Source organism: Ambystoma mexicanum, chromosome 9 (assembly GCF_040938575.1).
Source record: "Ambystoma mexicanum isolate Mex_15411 chromosome 9, UKY_AmexF1_1, whole genome shotgun sequence".
Taxonomy (NCBI): Eukaryota; Metazoa; Chordata; class Amphibia; order Caudata; family Ambystomatidae; genus Ambystoma; species Ambystoma mexicanum.
The window spans coordinates 240500602-240522843 of record NC_090931.1 but is presented as its reverse complement, the minus strand read 5'-3'; the positions used below and the strand labels follow the sequence as shown (position 1 = coordinate 240522843).

At 50.9% G+C, this 22242-nt stretch overlaps 1 protein-coding gene across 1 annotated transcript in view; it reads left to right on the top strand.

Annotated features, from left to right (window-relative positions):
- Window positions 1-22242, top strand: part of SPA17 (sperm autoantigenic protein 17) — a 382615-nt gene that overhangs the window by 294635 nt on the left and 65738 nt on the right. Inside the window, exon 6 of the mRNA XM_069614536.1 lies at window positions 7893-8730. Coding sequence (XP_069470637.1) covers window positions 7893-8718 — 826 coding nt within the window. The 3' untranslated portion in view covers window positions 8719-8730. The remainder of the gene's footprint in view (window positions 1-7892; window positions 8731-22242) is intronic.

The following is a 22242-nucleotide window of genomic DNA, read 5'->3' as shown; positions in this document are numbered from 1 at the left end:
CTGGGAGGGATATGCGGTGTTGCACTGCACATTTTGCATTGTATATAGCATGCCTTTCAATTTTCCATATTATGCCATTAATTAAATATCTATGGCAGACGGCAGGTACGAAATGTGCCCTCTTTGCGAATTTTACATTTGTAATGGACATAATGTTAAGTTACTGGCTCAATTACATTGACATGGTGGTCCAATGTAAACTTTTTATTAAGGTACGCTAGACAGGGTGAACATTTTGGAGGTCCGTAGCATGCAAAGTGGTAACATTTTAGTAATAAATGAAGATCAATCTCGGGTTAAGACCACCCCTTCAATTTTCTAAATGTTTCCCTTTCCATATGCTTCCACTATGCACGTTTTCCCACTAGAAACCCCCAAATGCTCCAGTTAGAACATTTTGCAATGTAGGGCCTTTTTGGCTACCACTTAAGTGTCATTAAAGCACACGTCTCCTGTTTGGAGTTTATTTTCCTTGGAATATGTCATAATAATTTGTTGGGTTTGAAAGGTGGGCACTTTTGATAAATTGCCAGCATATTTATTGAAAACTCTCCTCTCTGGATGAATTTTCCAGGTTGATTCATTTTTTTGAAAGGCAAATGCTAATTTGTCTTGTGTACTTTCCTGTAAGGGGAAAGGCCAATTGAACTAAATGAAACACCTGGTACGTTTTGTACCAAACACAAATAATTCACAATGTGGTCTCAGTGCTGCCCCCGAGTTTCGGCTTTCACAAAAAGAAAGAAAGAAAGAAAGAAAGAAAGAAAGAAAGAAAGAAAGAAAGAAAGAAAGAAAGAAAGAAAGAAAGAAAGAAAGAAAGAAAGAAAGAAAGAAAGAAAGAAAGAAAGAAAGAAAGAAAGAAAGAGAAGGGTGTGTCGTCTTGGTGCTCGGATTCAGCAGGTGAGTGAGGCAGACCAATATGGTGCACCCTTTCATCAGGCTGCCTGGCTGCCTACTGCAACTTCCTCTAGTGACCTCTTGCAAGGTTTGTAAGGGTCGCAGGAGGAAGTTGCAGTTTATGCAACGCTGTGGCCTGCACTTCCGTCAGTCACAGCTGTCTTCAACTTGGTAGCAGGATAATGTCCCAACGTGGCGGGATGGGGGAGAGCAAGGGATTGTCATGTTGATGTATCCTGGACGACGGGGGCGGGAGGGAGGGGCGGGGCGAGTTAGTTACAGTTGAGGCACGAATAAAGAAGGAAGTTTAACAGCATCTCTCCGTGTCGGCCTTGTTATTGCCGCGACCTGCATGCGCGTTTATCCCTAGGCCTGGGATACGACAATGGCGACGAGGATGGGATTCTGAGAGGCAGGTCCCCGGAGACGAGCGCCGTGCATCGACAAGCAACAGCGACGAGAACGCCCGCTGACCGACGCCCACAGCAACCCAGAAGCGAGGGGTGTCACCGCAGCGTGGGGGCGTCGCGGAACCGGACAGGAACCTGGCAGACAGGACGGAGAGAAGATCTGGGCCGCGACGGTGAGCACGGAGGAGCAGGCGAGCGCACGTGCGCGTGGTAATACGCGGCAGAGACGGTGCCGGCTCAAGCGAAGGGCCAGGCTCACGCCGGAGCGTTTTCAACAGGCGTGGTGCTCATCGATGGTGCTCGTGCCTTCCAAGGCGGCCATCGCACCACGACAGCGGAATCCTGCGTAAGGAAGCCACGCTCCCAGCGCCATGTCTAATCAGGATGCAAACCAAGGCGCGTGAGCGGCCGGAAATGGGCCCCCAGCACCCGTAGACCAAATGCCAGGTCACGTGCCCTACCAACTGCCGGACACACTGGCCGCCCAGATGCCTGGAGCCTTCGACGTGACGGACACGAGCAACATGGGCCCCAGGTGGACCAAATGGATTCGAGCCTTTGACCTGTACATGGGGGCCACGGGGCCAGTAGCGGATGCAAGGCAAGTGTGCCTCCTAAAGCTAGCGGTTGGCTCCGCCACCCGAGATATCATAGACGAGATGCCCCAGGACTCCATAGACTCCATACAAAAATTAAAGGACGCTCTAGCAGTATACTTCGCACCTCACACCAATGTTGACTATGAAAGGCACCTGTTCCACATCACAAAGCAGGCAAAGGGGGAGACCATGGACGCATATGTAATGCGACTCCCACAAGACTCAAACACTGCGACTTCGCAAACTATTCGAACACTGAAGCCCTCAGATTGCAAATAATATCAGGGTGTGAGTCCCAAACATTCCGCAGGAAATTGCTCCAAAAGTCCCGAACGCTAGAGGAAATACTGGCACTGGCCAAGGTCGAAAGAGCCATTGACTGTCAAGTGGAAAGTTTCGGGAGCACGCCGTTGGGCGAAAGCTTGAACAAACTACATCTAGAGAAAAGGACAGAGGAACTGTTCTGCTACAAGTGTGGATTCGAATATCCACACGAAGGGACATGCCCGGCTATAGGACAACGCTGCACCACATGCGGTGAAGAAGGCCATTTCAAAGCGGTGTGCAGACTGTTCAGGGATCGAGGGAGAGAGAGGCCACGAGATAGCACCACTCGCTCGAGGAGTCGATATGGGGGAACACCGAGCACCCACCCGACCCAAAGTAACACCTCCAACCCTCCAAGTCAACTCGGAAGTGACCAGAGAGAGAAGGACTCCGGCGACGACCGCCAAAAGCGGAGAGAAAGAAGAAGATTCGTGACACGGGCCAAACCCGAAAGAAGGTCAAGACTCCATGTTCGCTATCTAGTCGAACAATCCCTCACAGAATCAGACCCTAGCTCTTCCGGGAGTGATCACAAAAAGAAGGCGTACGTCTACGCGCTAGGAAATCCCACAGCCACCGCTCATAATCCCACCCTCATCATCAAGCTGCAGGAAAGACCAACGGAATTCCTCATTGATACTGGCGCCACCGTCAACGTGGTGAGTGAACAGGTATATGCCGAACTAAACCCGAAACCAAAGCTCCAGCCAGCCACCGTTGATATCTACGCCTATGGCGCGAAAACTCCTCTCAAGTGCGTAGGAAGGTTCAGGGGGCTATGCCGATACAAGGGCCAAGAGATGAAAGTCCCAATCCACGTCCTGGCCACCGAAACGGACAGTGGATGTGTCCTGAGTTTCAAGGCCGCTGCAGATATGGGCCTGATACACGTCCTATACAACATCATGGTTCATAAGTACATCGACCCGATTGACATGATCAATAACTTGTACCCAAAAATATTCAGAGGGGTTGGAAGACTCAAGAACCGACAAGTAAAGTTACACATAGACGACTCCATACGCCCAGTAGCCCAGCCCTACCGAGGGATCCCTGTCAACATCCAACAAAAGGTGGAGGATGAGCTAAAGAAATTGCTGGAACAGGACATTATTGAGAAGGCCTCGGGAGCAACCACCTGGGTTTCTCCGATCGTCCCTGTCCCGAAGAAGGGATCTGAAACCATCAGGTTGTGCGTCGACATGAGACGTCCCAACCAAGCAATCCGCAGGGAAAGATACCCTGCGCCACGCATAACGGACATGATACATCTGCTAAACTGAGCCAAGGTCTTCTCAAAACTAGACCTCCAGAAGGGATACCATCAGCTGGTCTTACACCCCGAGAGTCGCAACATAACCACATTTGTCACCCACGTTGGGTTATTCAGATACAAAAGGCTAAGCTTTGGGGTGTCGTCGGCCGCCGAGATTTTCCAAGCTGAGGTGCATAACATCATAAAGCACATCCCCAACTGCCTCAACTACTCGGACGACATTCTGGTGTTTGGGACTGACGTGAAGAACCATGATGAAACCCTCATGAAGGTGTGTAAAGCCCTGCATGATGCAAACCTCACACTCAACAAGGACAAGTGCGAATTCCGGAAGAGCACACTAAAATTCTTTGGCCACGTGTTCTCGGAGGTGGGGATGACCCCAGATCCGGACAAAGTCTCTGCCCTGAATGACACAGCTGCACCATTCAACGTGTCAGAACTTCGCTCGTTCATAGGCCTAGCCATCTACTGCAGCAGGTACATCAAGGATATTGCCTCGGTCAGTGAACCGTTGCGGAAACTTACGCACCAGAACGAGAAATTCGAGTGGACCAGTGCATGTCAAGTAGCTTTCGAAACCATCAGGGAGAGGGTTGCTAAAGCAGAAAACATGGCCTACTACGACCCCAAACGGAGAACAGAACTAACAGTGGACGCGAGTCCAGTGGGATTAGGGGCCATACTGGCTCAAGTTGATCCCAAAGACCCACAACAGAGACACGCGGTTGCCTATGCCAGCCGCAGCTTATCCGCCACTGAACGAGCCTACTCCCAGGCTGAGAAAGAAGGACTAGCGGTGGTGTGGGCATGTGAACATTTCCACTTATTCCTGTACGGAAAGCCATTTCAGGTGGTCACCGATCACCAGGCGCTCCTGTTTCTCTATGGCAATCCCCAAGCCAAAATGCCCCCGAGGATCGCCCGGTGGGGGCTGCGCCTGCAGGATTACGCCTTCGACATTATTCACAGACCAGGGAAGGGTGAAAACCCGGCTGACTTCCTGTCGAGGAGACCGAGAGACGAGAGCAGACCTGAGCCGTCGGTGGCGGACCGCTACCTCAGATACCTGATTCACCAAACCACGCCGGAGGGGGTTAACATAGAAGAACTGGCAAGAGAAACTGAAAACGACCCTGCATGCCGCATCATATGTGAAGGCCTCACGTCCGGACAATGGAGAAGGGCTAAAGAGAGAGGTAAAGCGGCAGGGGGCCAGACATGGGAAGACGTGGAACGGCTTCTCCTTGTGAAAGAAGAGTTGGCAGTATCAGAAGACCAACTACTACTCAAAGACTGCAAGCTGGTGATCCCAACAACCCTGCGTGAGAAGGTCATCAACCTGGCACACGAGACCCATCGAGGCATCGTCTCCACACAGCGCATGCTGCGCCAAAAGGTGTGGTTCCCACGAATGGATGCCCGAGTGGAGGCCGCCCTGAGAACTTGCCCCACCTGCTGCATCATTACCCCAAACCGAAATCCGGAGCCATTGCAAATGTCCGAACTTCGCAGAACATATGGGAAGCGGTGGCCGCCGACTTCTTTGGACCCATCAAAGGGGGGAAGTATGTCCTTGCAGTGATGGATGAATACTCCCGATATCCAGAAGTCCAGATGATCTCGTCCACGGCCGCACATCATGTCGTCCCAGCACTGGACCACATATTCTCTGCCTACGGAGTGCCCAAGGTACTCAAGACCGACAACGGGGCCCCGTTCTGTGGACATCAGTTTGCCAGGTTTGCGGAATACTTGGGGTTCCGACATCGGAAGGTGACCCCGCTGTGGCCACAAGCAAACGGAATGATCGAACGATTCATGGCAAATCTCAAGCGGGCCTTGCAAATTGCTTGCATCACGGAACAACCATATGAACAGGTGCTTAACCAACTGCTGCGGGACTACCGGGGAACGCCCCATAGCACCACAGGGAAGACCCCTGCCGAACTCATGTTTGGGCGCAACCCTCAAACCCGCATTCCCCAAGCAGAGACAAGTGCACCACGTCCAGCGATGGATGCGGAAGTCCGAGAGCGGGATGAAGCGGCAAAGGACAGAATGAAAGAATATGCCGACGCCCGCCGAAGGGCCCAGACATCCCAAATAAACATAGGGGATGTGGTGGCCGTTCGACAACCCTCGACTCACAAGCACACGCCTGCACTTCGGGAAGAGCCCCTTCTCGTTACGCAGAAAAAGGGGTTGATGATCACTGCACAAGGATCCACGGGAGATATAACCCGGAACTCGTTCCATTTCAAGGAACTCCCACCGCCCGGAACAAGACGCCTGAGTGGAAGGGTACAGGCTCCACCGGAGGAAGAATACAGTGATCAACAAGGAGAGGATCCGTGGGATGCCGACGAATCGGATCAAGATCCAGAGACCGAGACGACCGTGAGTAGATCGTCACCCCGGGCCGAGCTGACCCGACCACAGCGAGCTCGGACCAGACCTGGCCGGTGGATCGAGGAAATGGAATAGTGACTTGCCAGATCATCGCCTGTTGCGATGAGTGTGGTAATGGTTTAAAAAGGGGGGAGATGTCATGTTGACGTATCCTGGACGACGGGGGCGGGAGGGACCTGGGCGGGAAAAGAAGGGAAGTGACGCGGGAGGGGTGGGGCGAGTTAGTTACAGTTGAGGCACGAATAAAGAAGGAAGTTTAACAGCATCTCTCCGTGTCGGCCTTGTTATTGCCGCGACCTGCATGCGCGTTTATCCCTAGGCCTGGGATACGACCGGGATCAGAGCCCCACTTTTTGGAGACTTCAGGGGCTCTGGCCGGCTGGCACCGGCCCACTCAAAGTGCTGGTTATTGTTATTAGTTAAATGGTGGCAATGCATATTGAGCTTGCCCAATTTCCATACAAAATACAAAACAAGATGGCCACCATTGAAAATAGTAAAGGGCGTAAGTCTATTTACTATTTCCATTGCAGCCATGGTAAGCAGGGTGAAGGCTGGCGAAAGGAGCGACCGGGAGTAGAGCATAGTGTGTGGATGCTTCGCAGGACTGGGGTACGGGGCGGACGCGGTGTAAGCAGGACTTTTTTTTTTTTTTACTCCTGTAACACCGTTCCGTGTAAAGTACATTGGTACATTCTGCCTATAAACGCTGTCGTAACACATCACATACCTAATGAATTCACCAAGGTGTGGTGGATTTTGTAGGGCATTTCCCAGTGTTGCAATGATGTTGCAGCCAGTTCGGTTGAGCTGGGATTCATGTGATCATCTGTTTGGCTCTTTAGGTTTCCTTAGCTTTGCCTTCGGCCCATAACTCGGGTGTTGCTTAGTGACACCAGTTATCGTGCATCATTATTTTGGCCTGTCCGTAATCGCGAGGAGAGTCTGAGGCCACCAGTGGCTCATTTGTGGCAGCTATCTTCCCCATATCTAGCTATTAAGCTGACTCACCATCTGTACAGGCTACCCGAATGACACAGTGTGAGCCTGTCCTTCAAGGTTACGAGACATGGCGCCTACAAATGAGATCTCTCCCCTGAGCCTCAACCTCCTGTAAATCGACTTATTTATCCAGACCACTCAGACATACTCCACGATCAACAGCTAATCGGGCAGTAAGGAGCCAGGCCTAGACCTTGCTTGCTTTGCAGGTTCTCTGTGCCATACAGTTTCCAACTTTGTCTCCTAGATATTAACGCTTTGTCTCCTAGATATTAACGTTAACTTTTGTTAACTTGCAGTGCCCTGGTGGAAGCAATTTTAGGACCACCTCCATCATAATCCAGCAGGCTGTGTGTTAATGTATTCCTGCTGTGCTGACACAATCCCAGCTCCCTGTGTGTACGGTTGTCATTTTATTGCAGCCATTTCTATTCAGTTACTACAAGCTCCCTGCAGTTCTATATTAGATGTTAAACAAACAACAGGCAAACCAACAGTTTGGGATGTTCTGTTGGCATAGAACAGGCATTTGCCAGGGACTGCCACAATGCTACTGCTTGGCCATAAAATCGCAATAGGAAAATGGTGTGATTACTTCTGCATTTTCAAGTACTGAAATAACCTTATTGAGAAACATGTATGGCTTTTTTAATTATTTTCTTTTAGTTCATACATTGAAAAAACGTAAACTTTAATATGAAAATAATGCTGAATGTTGCTTAATTTGTTGAATATAAAGAACATATTCAGTGCATCGTTTATCATGTCAATGCATCTGGTTGAATATGATAATGCGAAATTCAAGTTACTATTGAATCAATACCTCGTTGTGTCTGAATGACATACTAATACACATAATCCTGAATTGTGTTATATTATGCAATAGGGGTTCATTATTGTCTAAAACTACGTGTTTTTCACAATTGTGTTGCAGGTTATTATTCATAGTTCTCAATTCTTCTTCTCCAGGGGTCTAGATGAAAGCCTTTCGTTGGAGAAAATTGATGAGGTTGAATTGACAGAAGATGCAGACATTTTACATGAAGAGGAGATCACTACCACTGAACCAGTTATTTATGGAGAAGAAACTGCAGAATTACAAGATGGAGATGCATTTGACGAGGAAGAGCATGAAGAAGAACATCCTGAGATGTCAGAAAAAGAAACATCAGAAGAAGCTGAACCTGTTGAGTCTATTGAACCTGTGGTCGAAGGCCAAGAAAGAGAGGGTCATCGGCCTAGTCATATTCCTACTCCAGAAAAAGTCAAAGATCACATCCACAAACCTGAAGCTGAAGTGCAGGCAGAACACATTGAAGAAGAGAAAGTAGAAGTGGAGCACTTAGAAAAGTTGTCTGACAGTAAACATGATTTACAAGAGGGTACAGAGACTGAGGAAGAGGATGTTGAACACAAACCAATAGCATCAGATCTGAAGACCGAAGAGGACACACATCACGCTCGAAAAGCATCACACATAAAGACAGAAGAGGATGCTCAACACACTCAGGAAGCACTAGATTCAAAGATAGAAGAAGACTCTCAACAAGATCTTGAACAAATCATTCATGAGCATGAAGCAGGAGAGGCTGCACACGGAGAGGAGGCAGGTAGTCCAGCTGCTGATGCGCATAGTGATCAGGTTCCTGCAGAAGCTGATATGACAGAAGGAAGCCAAGAAGAAAATGTGATGGAAGGAAGTGAACAGTCTGCAGAGGAGGATGCAAACCCAGATCAACCTGCTGCTGAAGAAGACGAAAAGGAACACAATGCACCAGACAAGGAAGAAGAATAAAATAAAACTGGGGTAAGCTAAACAATATGTTACTAGGGATTCATACTTGTGCTCCTTTAAGAATTCAGTACAAAAAAGAAGGTGGGTGAGGCGCGCACTCCCGGTCCTGGTCAATTGAACCTGTTGTAGAAAATTAGTAGCTGGGTCAAATCCCAAAATGGACAAATATTCACAGGGTTAGATCCCTTCTGCTGCAAATCAGGTATTCAGTAATAACAGGGTTAGATCCCTCGGCTGCAGTTCTGTGGTCTGTAGTTGTTCTCCTAGCGCTTTCTTATCTCAAATAATCATCAGGGAGGCTGTTGAGCAGGTGTGTCTAATTAGACTCAAAGGATTCTGGTAGCTGTAGTGAAAACGTTTTTTTCTGTTCAGGTGACCAGCAACCGACACCCCTCCAAAGCACAAGTCCTTCCTAAATTTGGGGGAGGGGAGAGAACCATCTTTATGATTCTCCAAAGTGGGGCACAGTCACCCCGTGGCGCTGCCTCTGGAGCCCGGGACTCCCATAGCATTCAGTACAAAAAAGAAGGTGGGTGAGGCGCGCACTCCCGGTCCTGGTCAATTGAACCTGTTGTAGAAAATAAGTAGCTGGGTCAAATCCCAAAATGGACAAATAAGGGATCTAACCCTGTTATTACTAAGTACCTGATTTGCAGCAGAAGGGATCTAACCCTGTGAATTTTTGTCCATTTTGGGATTTGACCCAGCTACTTATTTTTTACAACAGGTTCAATTGACCAGGACCGGGAGTGCGCGCCTCACCCATCTTCTTTTTTGTACTGAATGCTATGGGAGTCCCGGGCTCCAGAGGCAGCGCCACGGGGTGACTGTGCCCCACTTTGGAGAATCATAAAGATGGTTCTCTCCCCTCCCCCAAATTTGGGAAGGACTTGTGCTTTGGAGGGGTGTCGGTTGCTGGTCACCTGAACAGAAAAAAAAAGTTTTCACTACAGCTACCAGAATCCTTTGAGTCTAATTAGACACACCTGCTCAACAGCCTCCCTGATGATTATTTGAGATAAGAAAGCGCTAGGAGGAGAACAACTACCGACCACAGAAATGCAGCCGAGGGATCTAACCCTGTTATTACTGAGTACCTGATTTGCAGCAAGGGATCTAACCCTGTTATTACTAAGTACCTGATTTGCAGCAGAAGGGATCTAACCCTGTGAATTTTTGTCCATTTTGGGATTTGACCCAGCTACTTATTTTTTACAACAGGTTCAATTGACCAGGACCAGGAGTGCGCGCCTCACCCATCTTCTTTTTTGTACTGACTCCTTTAAAAATTGTCTTATTATGCCATTAATGTTTCCGTTAAAGAATCTTTGACATTAGGAAAGTCACATGTTACAGTGAAATATAGAGTTGCAGTGCCCACCCAAATGTTAAGGTAACATTTTGCCTGCTCACTTAATTGGGAGCCCAGTGTTCTAGGACAATAGAAAATAGTTCTACGGTCTTGTCCCATGGACATAGTGCTTGACAGAGTCAAAGGGACAACAGCCCTAGCACTTAATTAGGATGTGTATATCAGCTTTGTGGCAGAACGTGACCACATTTTGTGGGCATTTATATACATCCTTTGGGTACTTAAAAATAAGTCTGGATGAACCTTTCTAAAATGGGCAAATGGTAGCAGACACAACTTTCTGAGAAGATTCGTCCCTACTGTGGTAATTGGGTGGGTGTTTGGGCACTGATGAATCTACGACAAACCCACATCAGGGCCTCATTCGATAATTGATTGTCCCGTCAGCAGCAGCAGATCTCTGGGGCAGGTGGAGGCATTTGTGGAGTCCTCGGGAGAGGGCAAGGTGTAGGTTACATCAGAGGGGGTCTCAGCATTGACAAACACAGAGGCACGGATGGGCGGGCCTCATGGATGACTCACAGAGGCAGAGCATTTGATGGATGACCCCGCAGAGGCATTGGAGGAACAGTCAGGGAGGCATTTCCCTCAAATGGGAGGAGAGGGTGACTGCAGCAAGCACCCTGGGCTCTAACTCGGTGGGGGCATAGAGGAAGAAGTTATCTCCACATGTTGCAGATTTAGCGGTGGGCTGTCAGGAGGACACTCAAGTCAGGGACCAGCCTGCAAAGGGGCTGCAGTTAGAAGTGGATATACCACACGGGGCAGAGAGGGGGCAGGTACAGGGTGAGGTTGTGGTTGAGGAGCTTCTTTCTGCTGTGGTGAAGGGAGCAAGCCCCAGTGGTGTCCCAAAGAACAGTGACCTCAAACTCCATTACATCCCACAGGGTCCTGGTCCTGCTGCGACCAGCATTTCCTCAGCCAACCTCTGCAGTTTAGTATAGTTGATCAGGCTGTCTGTCTCCTCACTGGAAGTCTCAGAGTGGTTATCATTTTCCTTTGGTGAAAGCTGGTGACCGGAGAGTGCATGCCAGAAAGAAAGAAGCACATATCCGTACGTTTGACAGAACTCTTGCTCAATACTAAAAAAAAAAGGATCAAATATATCACAAAAAAGGAGTGTGTGCATTGGGTGACTATTGGTAAGGGTTTCCTTAACCTGAATTCTTGGGTAGATGGCCAAAAAGTAAAGCCTTTTAAAGGGGATGGTTGTTGTGGGCATACTTGAGAATATCTGGAGCAAGTGCTAAAGAGGTGGAGAATATTGTTATCCTATTTCCAGACATTAGCATAGCCAGACGCCATAGTATGTGCATACTGGTAGGACTAGCAAGCCCACCTAGGGTAATAAAAAAGACTTTCTAGGGAGAAGTATAAAGAGAGCGGTAAAGACGTAGTCAGGAGCACTCCTCGGGATTGAGGCGGGACAGCCAAAGCTATCAAAGAAAACAAGACTTGCCGGTAAACCACCCAAGCGTGTGTTGCACTCATGTAACACTTGCACTTCTAGAATGCTGGTGAGAAAGCCATGCCATTGGTAGGTCAAGGAGAAGCATGAACCTATAGGAGGCTCTTGAGAATGCAGTGTCTTTGATGGACTCTCGATCTACCAACGCTGATAACATGCTCAAAGTATGATACACTGCCATTACCTGGGGTGGGGCACAGCAATAACGACAGCAGCTTGTGCATTCACCCAAACACACTGGGAAGTAATCAACTGTCGTCTGCAAGCCAAGCAGCCAATGTCCAGGAGGGCCAACATTTGCTGGCATCATCTACAAAAGCATCCTCAACCAAGGGAATGTTCTAAGAACTGTGAGTGTCCTTTACTAGATACTTACAGGGCAACAAAAGGGCCCCTGACTTTGGGGGAACTCACAAGGACCATGGGACACTTTGTATGATACATTTCTGGGAGGTCAGACCTGCAACACAAACTAGTGTAGAGCAGGACATTTGGACCCTTGACCATACTCTTAGTGTAGATCTCCTTTTGATAATCTTATGTCCCTCTCACCTGTTTTAGTTCGCCATAACCCCCTCAAAATTTTACGGAGAATCCTTGTTTGCTTATATCCTCACTTTAAACCCTTTGTTTGAACAATATCAAATCCTTAGTGTTACAACATATTTGAGCCTCAAGTCACCTGTTGATCAGGGCATATGGTCTTTCCTCTTTCAGTAATGGCTTGGCAGGCAAAGAGTGGTGTTCTGGAAGGTTGCACAGAGTGAGGCCAATGGTTTAGATTAAATGTAAACCTTCCAGCCATCACCTCATTGGTTTTCATAAAATGGGGCAAGTAACAGGGTTGGCAATAGGGGACAAGTATTATGGGCATGGCTTTTCAATGCAGAATTCACATTGAGTTCAATGACTTACCACAGGATGAGACATATGTGCATAAGTGCCAAAGCCCCCCTATTTCCTCTTGCAATCCACCGACTCACATATGACAAGGTAGTAAAATGTCAAGTTAGATCTATGGAAGACCTTAAATTGTATCTCTCTATTCTTTGTTGAATAGGATATATCACCTATGAGTTCCTTATGCAAATCATGTGCTTTAGGACAAAAAGGGCCCGTCTTGGATCGGATAGCACAGTTCTGGTAGTAAACGGTTAAGACTTTGCCAATGTTCTTGGAAGTAGTTTGCAAGGAAAAAAGTTCTCCAGCATGGGGTCTGGCATGGATTCACATGCTCATGAATATTCCCCGTCGTCAGGCTGGGAATCCTCGGTAAAGAAAAATCAGTATCAGTTTTGTTTCTGATCTGTCTTTCGTAGTAGTAACCAATCACTGATCTCTGCGTCATACTGACCACAGCCAATGACTGCCATCTCCCTAAGCCCCGCCTCTGGCAGCCATCATCAGATTTTTACCGCAGGTTCAAGTGTTGGGAGTCCTCGTGCTTAGCTCTCGAGCTTTTGCTGCATGTTTCGCGCTTTTTCAGGTGAATTTTCACTTTTTTTCAGTTAATCGAGCCTCAAGCTCCACCGTTTCTACTCCCGTTAACGGGTACCCGTTGCGGGATTTTCCTACGCCCCTCAAGGGTGAAGATTTCGTCGAATCAACCTCTTGGAGGATTCCAGAAGATTTGCGGCCTAGTTCGAGATGGCCCAGGACGCGAGTTCGTCACCCGGACCCAAGCTGTTTCACAGCTGCCCTGGATGCGGGCTGCAGAATGTGTTTAAGGAGGACGAACATTCGCAATGCCTCTGTCTTCATGGGGACAAGACTCATGAAGAGAAGGACTGCAGTTCTGCAAGAACTTGTCAGAGCGGACCATGAGAGACCGTCGATCCCATCATGCCAGCTGGTTGGAGAAGGGCTCAACGGGTGAGAAGAAGAAGAAAGGGTCCGAGCGGGCTTCTAAGCCCTGTTCAGGCGCCCCGGCGACGGGGGCCCAACACCAGGCCAAGCGCCGCGAGTCCGCTGGCTCCGGGAGCGCCGAAAGGTCGGGCTCTTCGGTCGCCAGGGAGGGCGCACCTTCCCCGTCACCGTCAACCACGAGCCAGCGGTTCGGGGAAGAGGAAGTCCGAGACCCCGGGTAAGCTTTGGGAGAAGCCCCGTCCGATCGCGGGAGAGGGGGAGCGAGGCGTCGCCCCTCCCCCTAAGGAGAAGGCCCAGGACGCACCTAAGGTGGTGAAGGCCCCTACCCAGCAGGCAAAGGCCTCTATCGAGGCGATCGCGGCGACTCTGGCCAAGCCGGCAGAGACCCCGCCAGCGGAGACTGCCTCCGGGACTAGAGTTTCCCTGCCTCCAAGGAGGGAATCAATCCTCTTTTCAGCCCATCGTCATGGCCCCCGTGATGGAAAAAGGTGGGGGCACGGTAGCCTCCTCGAGCTCGGAGTCAGCCTCGGAAGGGGAACTGACAGAGGTCGTGAGGAATCTCAAAGTCCAATTCGAGAAGGTTTGATCCCGCAAGGAAGATCCTCGGGAGATAGCCGAGGAAGACGACGATGGCGAGGAAGAGCAGCCTTCCCTTCCGGCGCAGCCGGAACCTAGGCCTCAGGATAGCTCGGCGGCCATTTTGTTTGCGATCCAGTCCTTATGCTCTGAGATAAGGAAGAGATTACCACGGCACAGGCCGGAGGACCCGCAACCTGGCCCGTCGTGAAGTCCTCAGAACAAACAACGGAGGACCCAACCCTCTCCTCCGCTCGCCCCCATAAGGCCTGCTTTTCCCTCCTCATCCTCTCACGAGTCAGGAGATGATGGTGCGTTGGGCTCGACGACAGGTTCTGAGGGCGACGACGACGGAACGGGTCTCCCGTCGCACGGGCCTCTCCACCCGACGAGATTGGCTCATTCCACGCCATGATCGCCAGGGCGTCCGAATTGTTCCAGCTCTGCCCGGAGGAACAGAAAAAGGAAGGTTTCCTCTATCAGCGCCGGGAGGCCAAGAGGAAGACTGTCATTGCGGTGCCTCTAATCGATGACATCTGGGAGGAGGGCCTGTCGGTACTCAAGAACCCCTCCCCGGCACCAGCCAAACGGGACCGGTACGAGAAGAAGTACTGGGTCCCCGAGACCGCTCTCCTGTGCCGCAGGGCCCAGCCAACGCCAGACTCGGTCGTCTTGGCGGCGGCGAAGAAGAAAGCGGCGGGGTCAGGGGCCTCAACGTCTAATTCCACTCCGGACGGCGAGGGAAAGAAGTTGGACGCCATGGGGCGACGGGTCATTTCGTCGGCAGCGACGACGATCAAAGCGGCCAACGCCCTGGCGATCGTGGCCCGTTACGACACGGAGCTCTGGTTTAAGCTGACCCCCATATTGGACTTCCAACCGGACGACAAGAGGTCCGAGGCCCTGGAAATACTTCAAGAAGGTGAGGTGGCGTCGGACCACGCCATAATGGTGGCAACCGATATTGCCGATACCGGGTTCCGCCAGCTGGGCAACGGAGTTTACCTACGACGACGGGGTTGGCTCCGGGCGACCGACTTCCGTCAGGACGTCCAGACCAGGGTGTTGGACATGCCGTTCGACGGCAGCAACTTGTTCGGGAAGGCGGTGGACGAATCCCTCCAAGCCATAAAGACGGACACGGAGACGGGCCCGCGCCCTAGGAGCCCTTCATCAACGACCGCCCTTTCGGAGCTCCGGAGGTAGACAAGGGGCCTCCAAGGGATCCAGCGGTGGCTCGTCGTCCTACCGCCAGGCGGCACGCTCCTCATCTCAGAAGGCCTACAGGGGTCGCGGCAAGCAGGGAGCGCCTCGCCGCCGTCGGCAAGGTGGCCAGGGGGGCAAGCCCACCACCTCCAAGCAGGACTGAACCGGCCGTGTCCTCGGGCCCCCACCGAAGCACCCCGGTGGGAGGCCGGCTGCCGAAGTTCGTCGGTGTGTGGAAGTCCATCTCCACCGACCGTTGGGTGCTGGATACCCTGGCAAGAGGACACTCTATCGAATTCCTGAAGAAGTGCCCTCACGTTCCACCTGTGGCCAGGAAGGAAAATCACGTCCCGCAACTGCTGTTGGAAGTACGGGCGATGCTCAGGAAAGGCGCCATCGAGCTCGTCCCGAAGAGGCTCCGGGGTGTACTCAAGGTACTTCCTCATCAGGAAGAAGACGGGCGGCTGGCGCCCCATCCTGCACCTTCCTCGTTTGAACAAATACATCAGGTCACAAAAGTTCAGGATGGTCACCCTCCAGCACGTGCTGGGACAGCTGGAGGAAGGCGACTTTCTATCATCGCTGGACCTGGAGGATGCATACTTCCACGTTCCCATCCTAAAAAGTCACCAAACGTTCCTCAGGTTCGTCGTCCAGGGACGCCACTACCAATTCAGAGCACTGCCGTTCGGATTGAAGTCGGCCCCCAGGGTCTTTACCAAGTGCCTAGCACCTGTGGCGGCGCGGCTGCGCCTGCAAGGGATTCACGTCTACCCCTACCTGGACGACTGGCTCATCCGCTCAAGGACGAGGGAACTCGCCGTCAAACACACTGCGAGGACTGTCCAGCTACTCACAGACCTGGGATTCGCCATAAATTACCCAAAGTCCCACTGGTGCTGTCGCAGGTGGCCCTGTTTCTGGAAGCAAAGCTCGATACAGTGAGGCGCCTGGCGGCACCGTCGGAAGAACGGACGAAGACCATTCTGGGCAAAGTGCAGCGCCTGCTAGCCACGGACGTGGCCAGGGTGAGGTCCATCAAGTCCCTCCTGGGGATGATGTCCTCTTGCATCTACCTGGTGCGCCTCTGCAAACTACGGATGCGCCCTCTTCAAGAATTTCTCGACGCCCGTTGGATGCAGGCGACGGGCACCTTCGAAGACAGGGTCCCCCTCAACGAGGTGTTTCGGCGGGCGATTCAGTGGTGGGGCGTTCGAGCGCACCTCACGGCGGGCAAGGACTTTCAGACGCCGGCATACCAGGAGACGGTGACGACGGACGCTTCCCTGGAAGGTTGGGGCGCTCACACCGGAGATCTCCACACAAGAGGCCTCTGGCTCCCGGAGGAGAAGCTCCTGCACATCAACATCCTGGAACTCCGAGCCGTGTTCTGGGCTCTGAAATCGTTCCTCCCGTCGCTCAAGGGCAAGGTGGTGCGGATCTTCACGGACAACACCACGACAATGTTTTACATACGAAAGCAGGGAGGCACCAGATCTCCTGCCCTATCCAAGGAGGCACAGGATCTGTGGCACTGGGCGGTCGCCCAGGGGATGTTCCTGGTTCCCTTCCACCTGGCAGGAGAAAGAAACACCATCGCCGACTCGCTCAGCAGTGAGCTGCGTGCGTGTCACGAGTGGGAGCTGTGCCAGGATCAGGTGGATCAACTCTTCCGACGATGGGGCAAACCCCAAATCGACCTGTTCGCAACAGCGACAAACTCGAAGTGCCAGAGGTTCGCCAGTAGGTTTCCCCAGCCGAGAAGCATGGGCGATGCGTTCTCGTCCCCCTGGGACGGCCTATACCTGTATGCGTTCCCTCTGTTGCCGTTGCCGCTTCGACTCATCAACCAGCTCAAGAGGTCCCGGTGCAGGATGATCCTCGTCGCACCGGCGTGGCCGAGGCAGATCTGGTTCCCGGACCTTCTGGACTTGTCAACGTCCCCATCCATCAAGCTGTCGGCGGACGCGGATCTTCTCTCCAGAGAAGGAGGCGCCATCTTCCACCACGACCTGGCGTCGCTGAACCTGCAGGCTTGGCTCCTGCAGCGCTAGAGTTTGGAGGTTACGATATACCGGCCGACTGCAGAGAGGTTCTTGCAAAGGCCAGGGCGTCCTCGACTCTCAAATGCTACGGTCACAAGTGGAAGGGGTTCTCTATCTGGTGCCGAGCACAGAAGATCAACCCCCTACGGATTACGGCCCTCAAGTGCTGCCGTACCTGCTATTGCTGGCAAAGGCTGGGCTAGCCCATGCCTCCATTAAGATTCACCTGGCGGCGATCTCCAGATATACCAGAACCACAGGACGGACGTCCCTGTGGTCCCATCGACTGGTAAAAGAGTTTATGAAAGGACTGTTCCGGTCGTTCCCGCCGGTGAAGGCCCCGGCCCCGGCGTGGGAACTTAACGTAGTGCCGACTAGGCTCATGGGGCCCCCATTCGAGCCGATGCACTCCGTACTGATGAAGTTTGTGTCGTGGAAGACTGCATTTCTGGTGGCCATTACCTCCGCACGACGAGTGGGAGAGATCCAGGCACTATCCTGCAAAGCACCGTACTTGACTTTCCATGCCTCGAGGGTGGTGCTTAGGACGCACCCCTCCTTTATGCCCAAGGTGCTGTCGGACTTCCATCTTAAAGAGCCCCTTGTGTTACCTGTTTTCTTACCGTCTCCTTCGTCGCCGGCCGAGAGGACTTTGCACTCGCTGGATGTGGCTAGAGCGCTGAAGTTCTACGTGGACCGCACGAAGTTTTCGGAGGACATCACAGCTGTTTGTGAACTTTGGACCTGTGAATCAAGGGAAGGCTCTCTCGAAGTCTTCTATTTCCAGATGGCTCTCCGGCTGCATCATGCACTGCCACCGGTTGGCTAACCGACTGCTGCCAGGCCGTCCGAGAGCCCATTCGACCAGAGCGATCGCTGCTACTACGGCGTTCCTATCTGGTGTGCCCCTGCTGGACATCTGCAGGGCTGCTACGTGGAGGTCGACGCACACCTTCACGAGATTCTACTGCGTCGATCGGGATTCCAGGGAGGAGTCCAGGGTCGGCCAAGCAGTGCTGCGCAACCTGTTCGCTTAAGGTGAGCCTGGTGAGGAGGTAAGAGATGCTTAATGTTGAGTTGTTGTATTGCTTAATGTTGAGCTTTTTGCCACCTCCCGTGGTTATGCATGCATGTGTGTACTGCTATGTATTCTTATATTCATGAGCATGTGAATCCATGCCAGACCCCATGCTGGAGAAGGAACAAGTTACTTACCTGTAACTGTTGTTCTCCAGCATGGGTCTGGCATGGATTCACATGCGTACCCTCCCGCCTACCCCTCTGCGGCTCTTCACTTGGTCATACTGCCACTTCACGTGCTACCAAATCTGAAGATGGCTGCCAGAGGCGGGGTTTAGGGAGATCGCAATCATTGGTTGTGGTCAGTATGAGACAGAGATCAGTGATTGGTTACTACTACGAAAGACAGATCAGAAACGAAACTGATACTGATTTTTCTTTCCCGAGGATTCCCAGCCGGACGACGGGGAATATTCATGAGCATGTGAATCCATGCCAGACCCATGCTGGAGAACAACAGTTACAGGTAAGTAACCTGTTCCTTATATGTCGGGTTAGAAGCGAACAAGACTCCAAAGTTGGGAAAGTTTTTCACAAACTTTCACCGTGGCAAAGAGGCTTTCTCTACCGCACTTGCACAGTACTGAAAGTAAGCGTCCCCCAATGAGGTAGAAAAACCCCCCTCAATGAGAGGCAATAAAGGACACACCCCAGGAGGGAATGAGACCACGACCAAATGCGGGTGAAGTTAAAAGGTTTTTATCTAAATCAAATAGGGCATGCAAAGGACTCTGCAGACTCCAAGAACACTCTGTCTGACAATAGCAAAGACAGTCAGTTATATTACAAATACACGTCATGCATGAGGTAAGCTATAGGGGCGACACAGGCTTGGGGATTGGATGGCGATGTCTAGCTATTATGTAGAATATAGGTTTGGTGCTCCATGATTGGTGGAGATCCACGTGGTGGCATGACGACGTGTTTGGGTCAGCTGGGCTCATTGGGGTGGAGCTCTTGGGCACTGGCTGTCAATGGAGATTCACCACGATAGTTCTAGAAACTTGCCCTTGTGACCTTTCATACCCATTCATCACACTCATCTATACCAAGTTGTTATTTAATACTTCTAACACGTTAGCCTAATACCTAGGTGGGGACACAGGAAAACAATATGCAATACGAGGCTGTTTCCATACATCATCATAAAGTTGTCAGTAGCAAGGGGTCCAGTCTCATGGGTCCAGGTGTCTTATCAGGGGGCATGGGTCAGACTATCTTCATCATTTTACTCTGTTTGATGCAGTAAATGATGACTCTGGGGGATGTTTGCACAAGGACGGATAACTGCCTTTGTGGTCTGTTAGATTTGGGGCGAACTGGTATACCATTGGGTCAGTGGGGGCACCTAACTGACACATCAAAGGCGGTGGGATTTAGGACCAGGTAGCTCATAACTCATTTGGCCTGGCCATGGTGGTCTCTGCCACGGGGGAGGTAAATACTTGAAGCGGGTCCAGCAAGAATGTGGGGAGGTGAGGCTGTGCTGTTTGAACACCAGCAAGCCACTGCGGGCCTTGACGGGAGGATGGGGAGATGGCCTTGTAACTCTGAGCAGCTTTCTATTCACGGGGCAGCACACTATACCATTGGAGGGGACGAATGCTAAAGCTGGGAGCATTAGGGAAATTACACATTTCTGTCGTTTACATTGTCTACATTACTAAGTTCATAACAATAGAGATTTGTTAATATCACATACAGTACATAACATTAGTCGGTCTTAATACTTGCAATTCATGAGAAAGGTGCACATATAAAACATGAGGTAGTATCAGGGTGGGTCATACCCTCAGGAGCATGAAAGCAGCATGTTAATGTAACGTTTCAATTATACTACAAACTGATTCGTCACCCTACGTAGCTTACATGTAATACGTCATATTTCGTTACTTCAAACACAAGCATTTTATGTATTGTTTTTTCAATTATCCTTTTTACAATAGCAGCAAACATTGGTTGGCACAGAGTGAATATATCGAATAGTTATACACTGGGCCTTGGAACATGAAGGCATCTTGAGGGTGTACGGGGTCACTTTGCTTTAATATAAGTAGTCTGTATTATACATTTCCCATTAATTACTACACATCCTTGAGCAACAGGAATAAGGCTGAGAGACTCGAGGGTTTAGTATGTATGGTTAAGACTTCATCTGGGGAACTGGGCAGGGGGTCAGGGACACCATATATTACTCGTACATGGGTTAGGCGCGGGTTCGGGGTATGTTTGAGGGGGATGGTTTTTTGTTCTTTTCCAGACTCCAACTACGAGTCTGGTAATTCCTAGGGCAATGATGTACTGCGGAAGGTAAATGATACAGTGTTTGTTCTGTTACTTGTTCGTGTCTAGTTGCTCGTGAGAACGGGCTTTCAGCGGATCTGCCATGGGGTGGAGGCTGGGGGAAGTGCAGGCCTCTCCGTGCGCGGTCAAGTGGGGGCCGAGCTGCAGTTTTGTACTGTAGCTATTCTGCATGGACCTGGGTTTAGTACACTTAAAATGGAGTCTTGCTTATTACAAAATGGTGTCTGTTACACCAGGCTACTGGCCATGCAGCCTCACATGTCGATCCGCAGCTGCCCTGCCTCCCGGGCCCAGGTGCATGGGGGGCTGCTGACGAGTCATGAGCCTCACGTAGGTGGGCAATGCAGCGGAGGGGGGTCTTACAGACCTTTCCTTCCATACATTTCCCCCCTTTTGTTACTTAAGTAACAAATACTGCAACTCGCCCAACCTCTAGCGTTCCTTTTCATTTTCAACCGCTTCATCCCATGCAGGTGTCCCCTTTATCGGCATCCACGCTCTGCACACCCGTCGGAGACTTTCCCCCCTCCTAGCATATTCGTCTGGCGTGCAGGTCATGTATAAAGATCCTCCATCCCCCTCCAGATCTACCCATACCTCTTTATACCATTCTCGTTCCAGGGGCTCTTTTATTGTTGTATGGTATAATCTGTCTACTATATCTCTGTCATAGTATAATGGCACCATTCTTTACTTGGGTTCGGGATCCTCACCTGGCTGTACATGCGCCTCCTGCATGATCTGTGCTGTTCCTCTAGCATTGCCTATTGTCACCATCATCATCACACCATTAGGGACTGCGTTTGCGCAGCACGGAAGACCTAGCTGGCACACACAAAAAAATCAGGAGTAAAAATACAACGATGGGTATCAGCATCTTGATAGTCAATCCCAGCCAGGATGGTACCCAGGAAAAAATGTTGTCGAACCAAGAGCTCGGGTCCACTCCACCTTCTTTCTTTATCCATTCCACCAAGTTGTGCACTGCCGCGATGACGTGTGATAGTGTTCCATTATCTGCATCTTCAGAAGGGACGAATGTGCAGCACGCGCTCCCGATTTTTCGGCAAACACCTCCATCCATCGCTATTAACAGGTCTAGGACATACCTGTTCTGCATTGTCATCAACCTTAGTGCCCTTAGCTCCACCTTGATCACGTTGAACCCCTCTTCAGTGTCGTTGGCCAGTTGGATCAGCTCCCAGCACGTTATTTGCAGCCATTTTGCGTTGGCTCGCGCCTGGATACTCGGGACGAGGGAGGCAAAGAATGTTTCAGCGGAGTTGAACAGCCGGTACTTGTCAGGGATCTGTGCCAAAGATCTGAGGAGGCTTTGGATATGTAGTTGGATGATCTCTGCTTTCGTGATATCGCACCTTGTGCGTAGTCTGTTGTCAGGGCATACAGTGGTGGTTCTTCTGCTGGTTGTGGATTTTCTGGGCGACAGGTGGTTTGCAAACCTTTTCCTCCTTCGATATAACTTTCTAGGATCACCATCAGGGCCGAGTCTGGCGTCGCCAGATAACATGTGCCCCTCCAAGATTGTGGGAGGTGCAAGTATGCCTGTTTACCGCAGACCCAGTAAGTGTCCATAAGTGCTGCTGTCC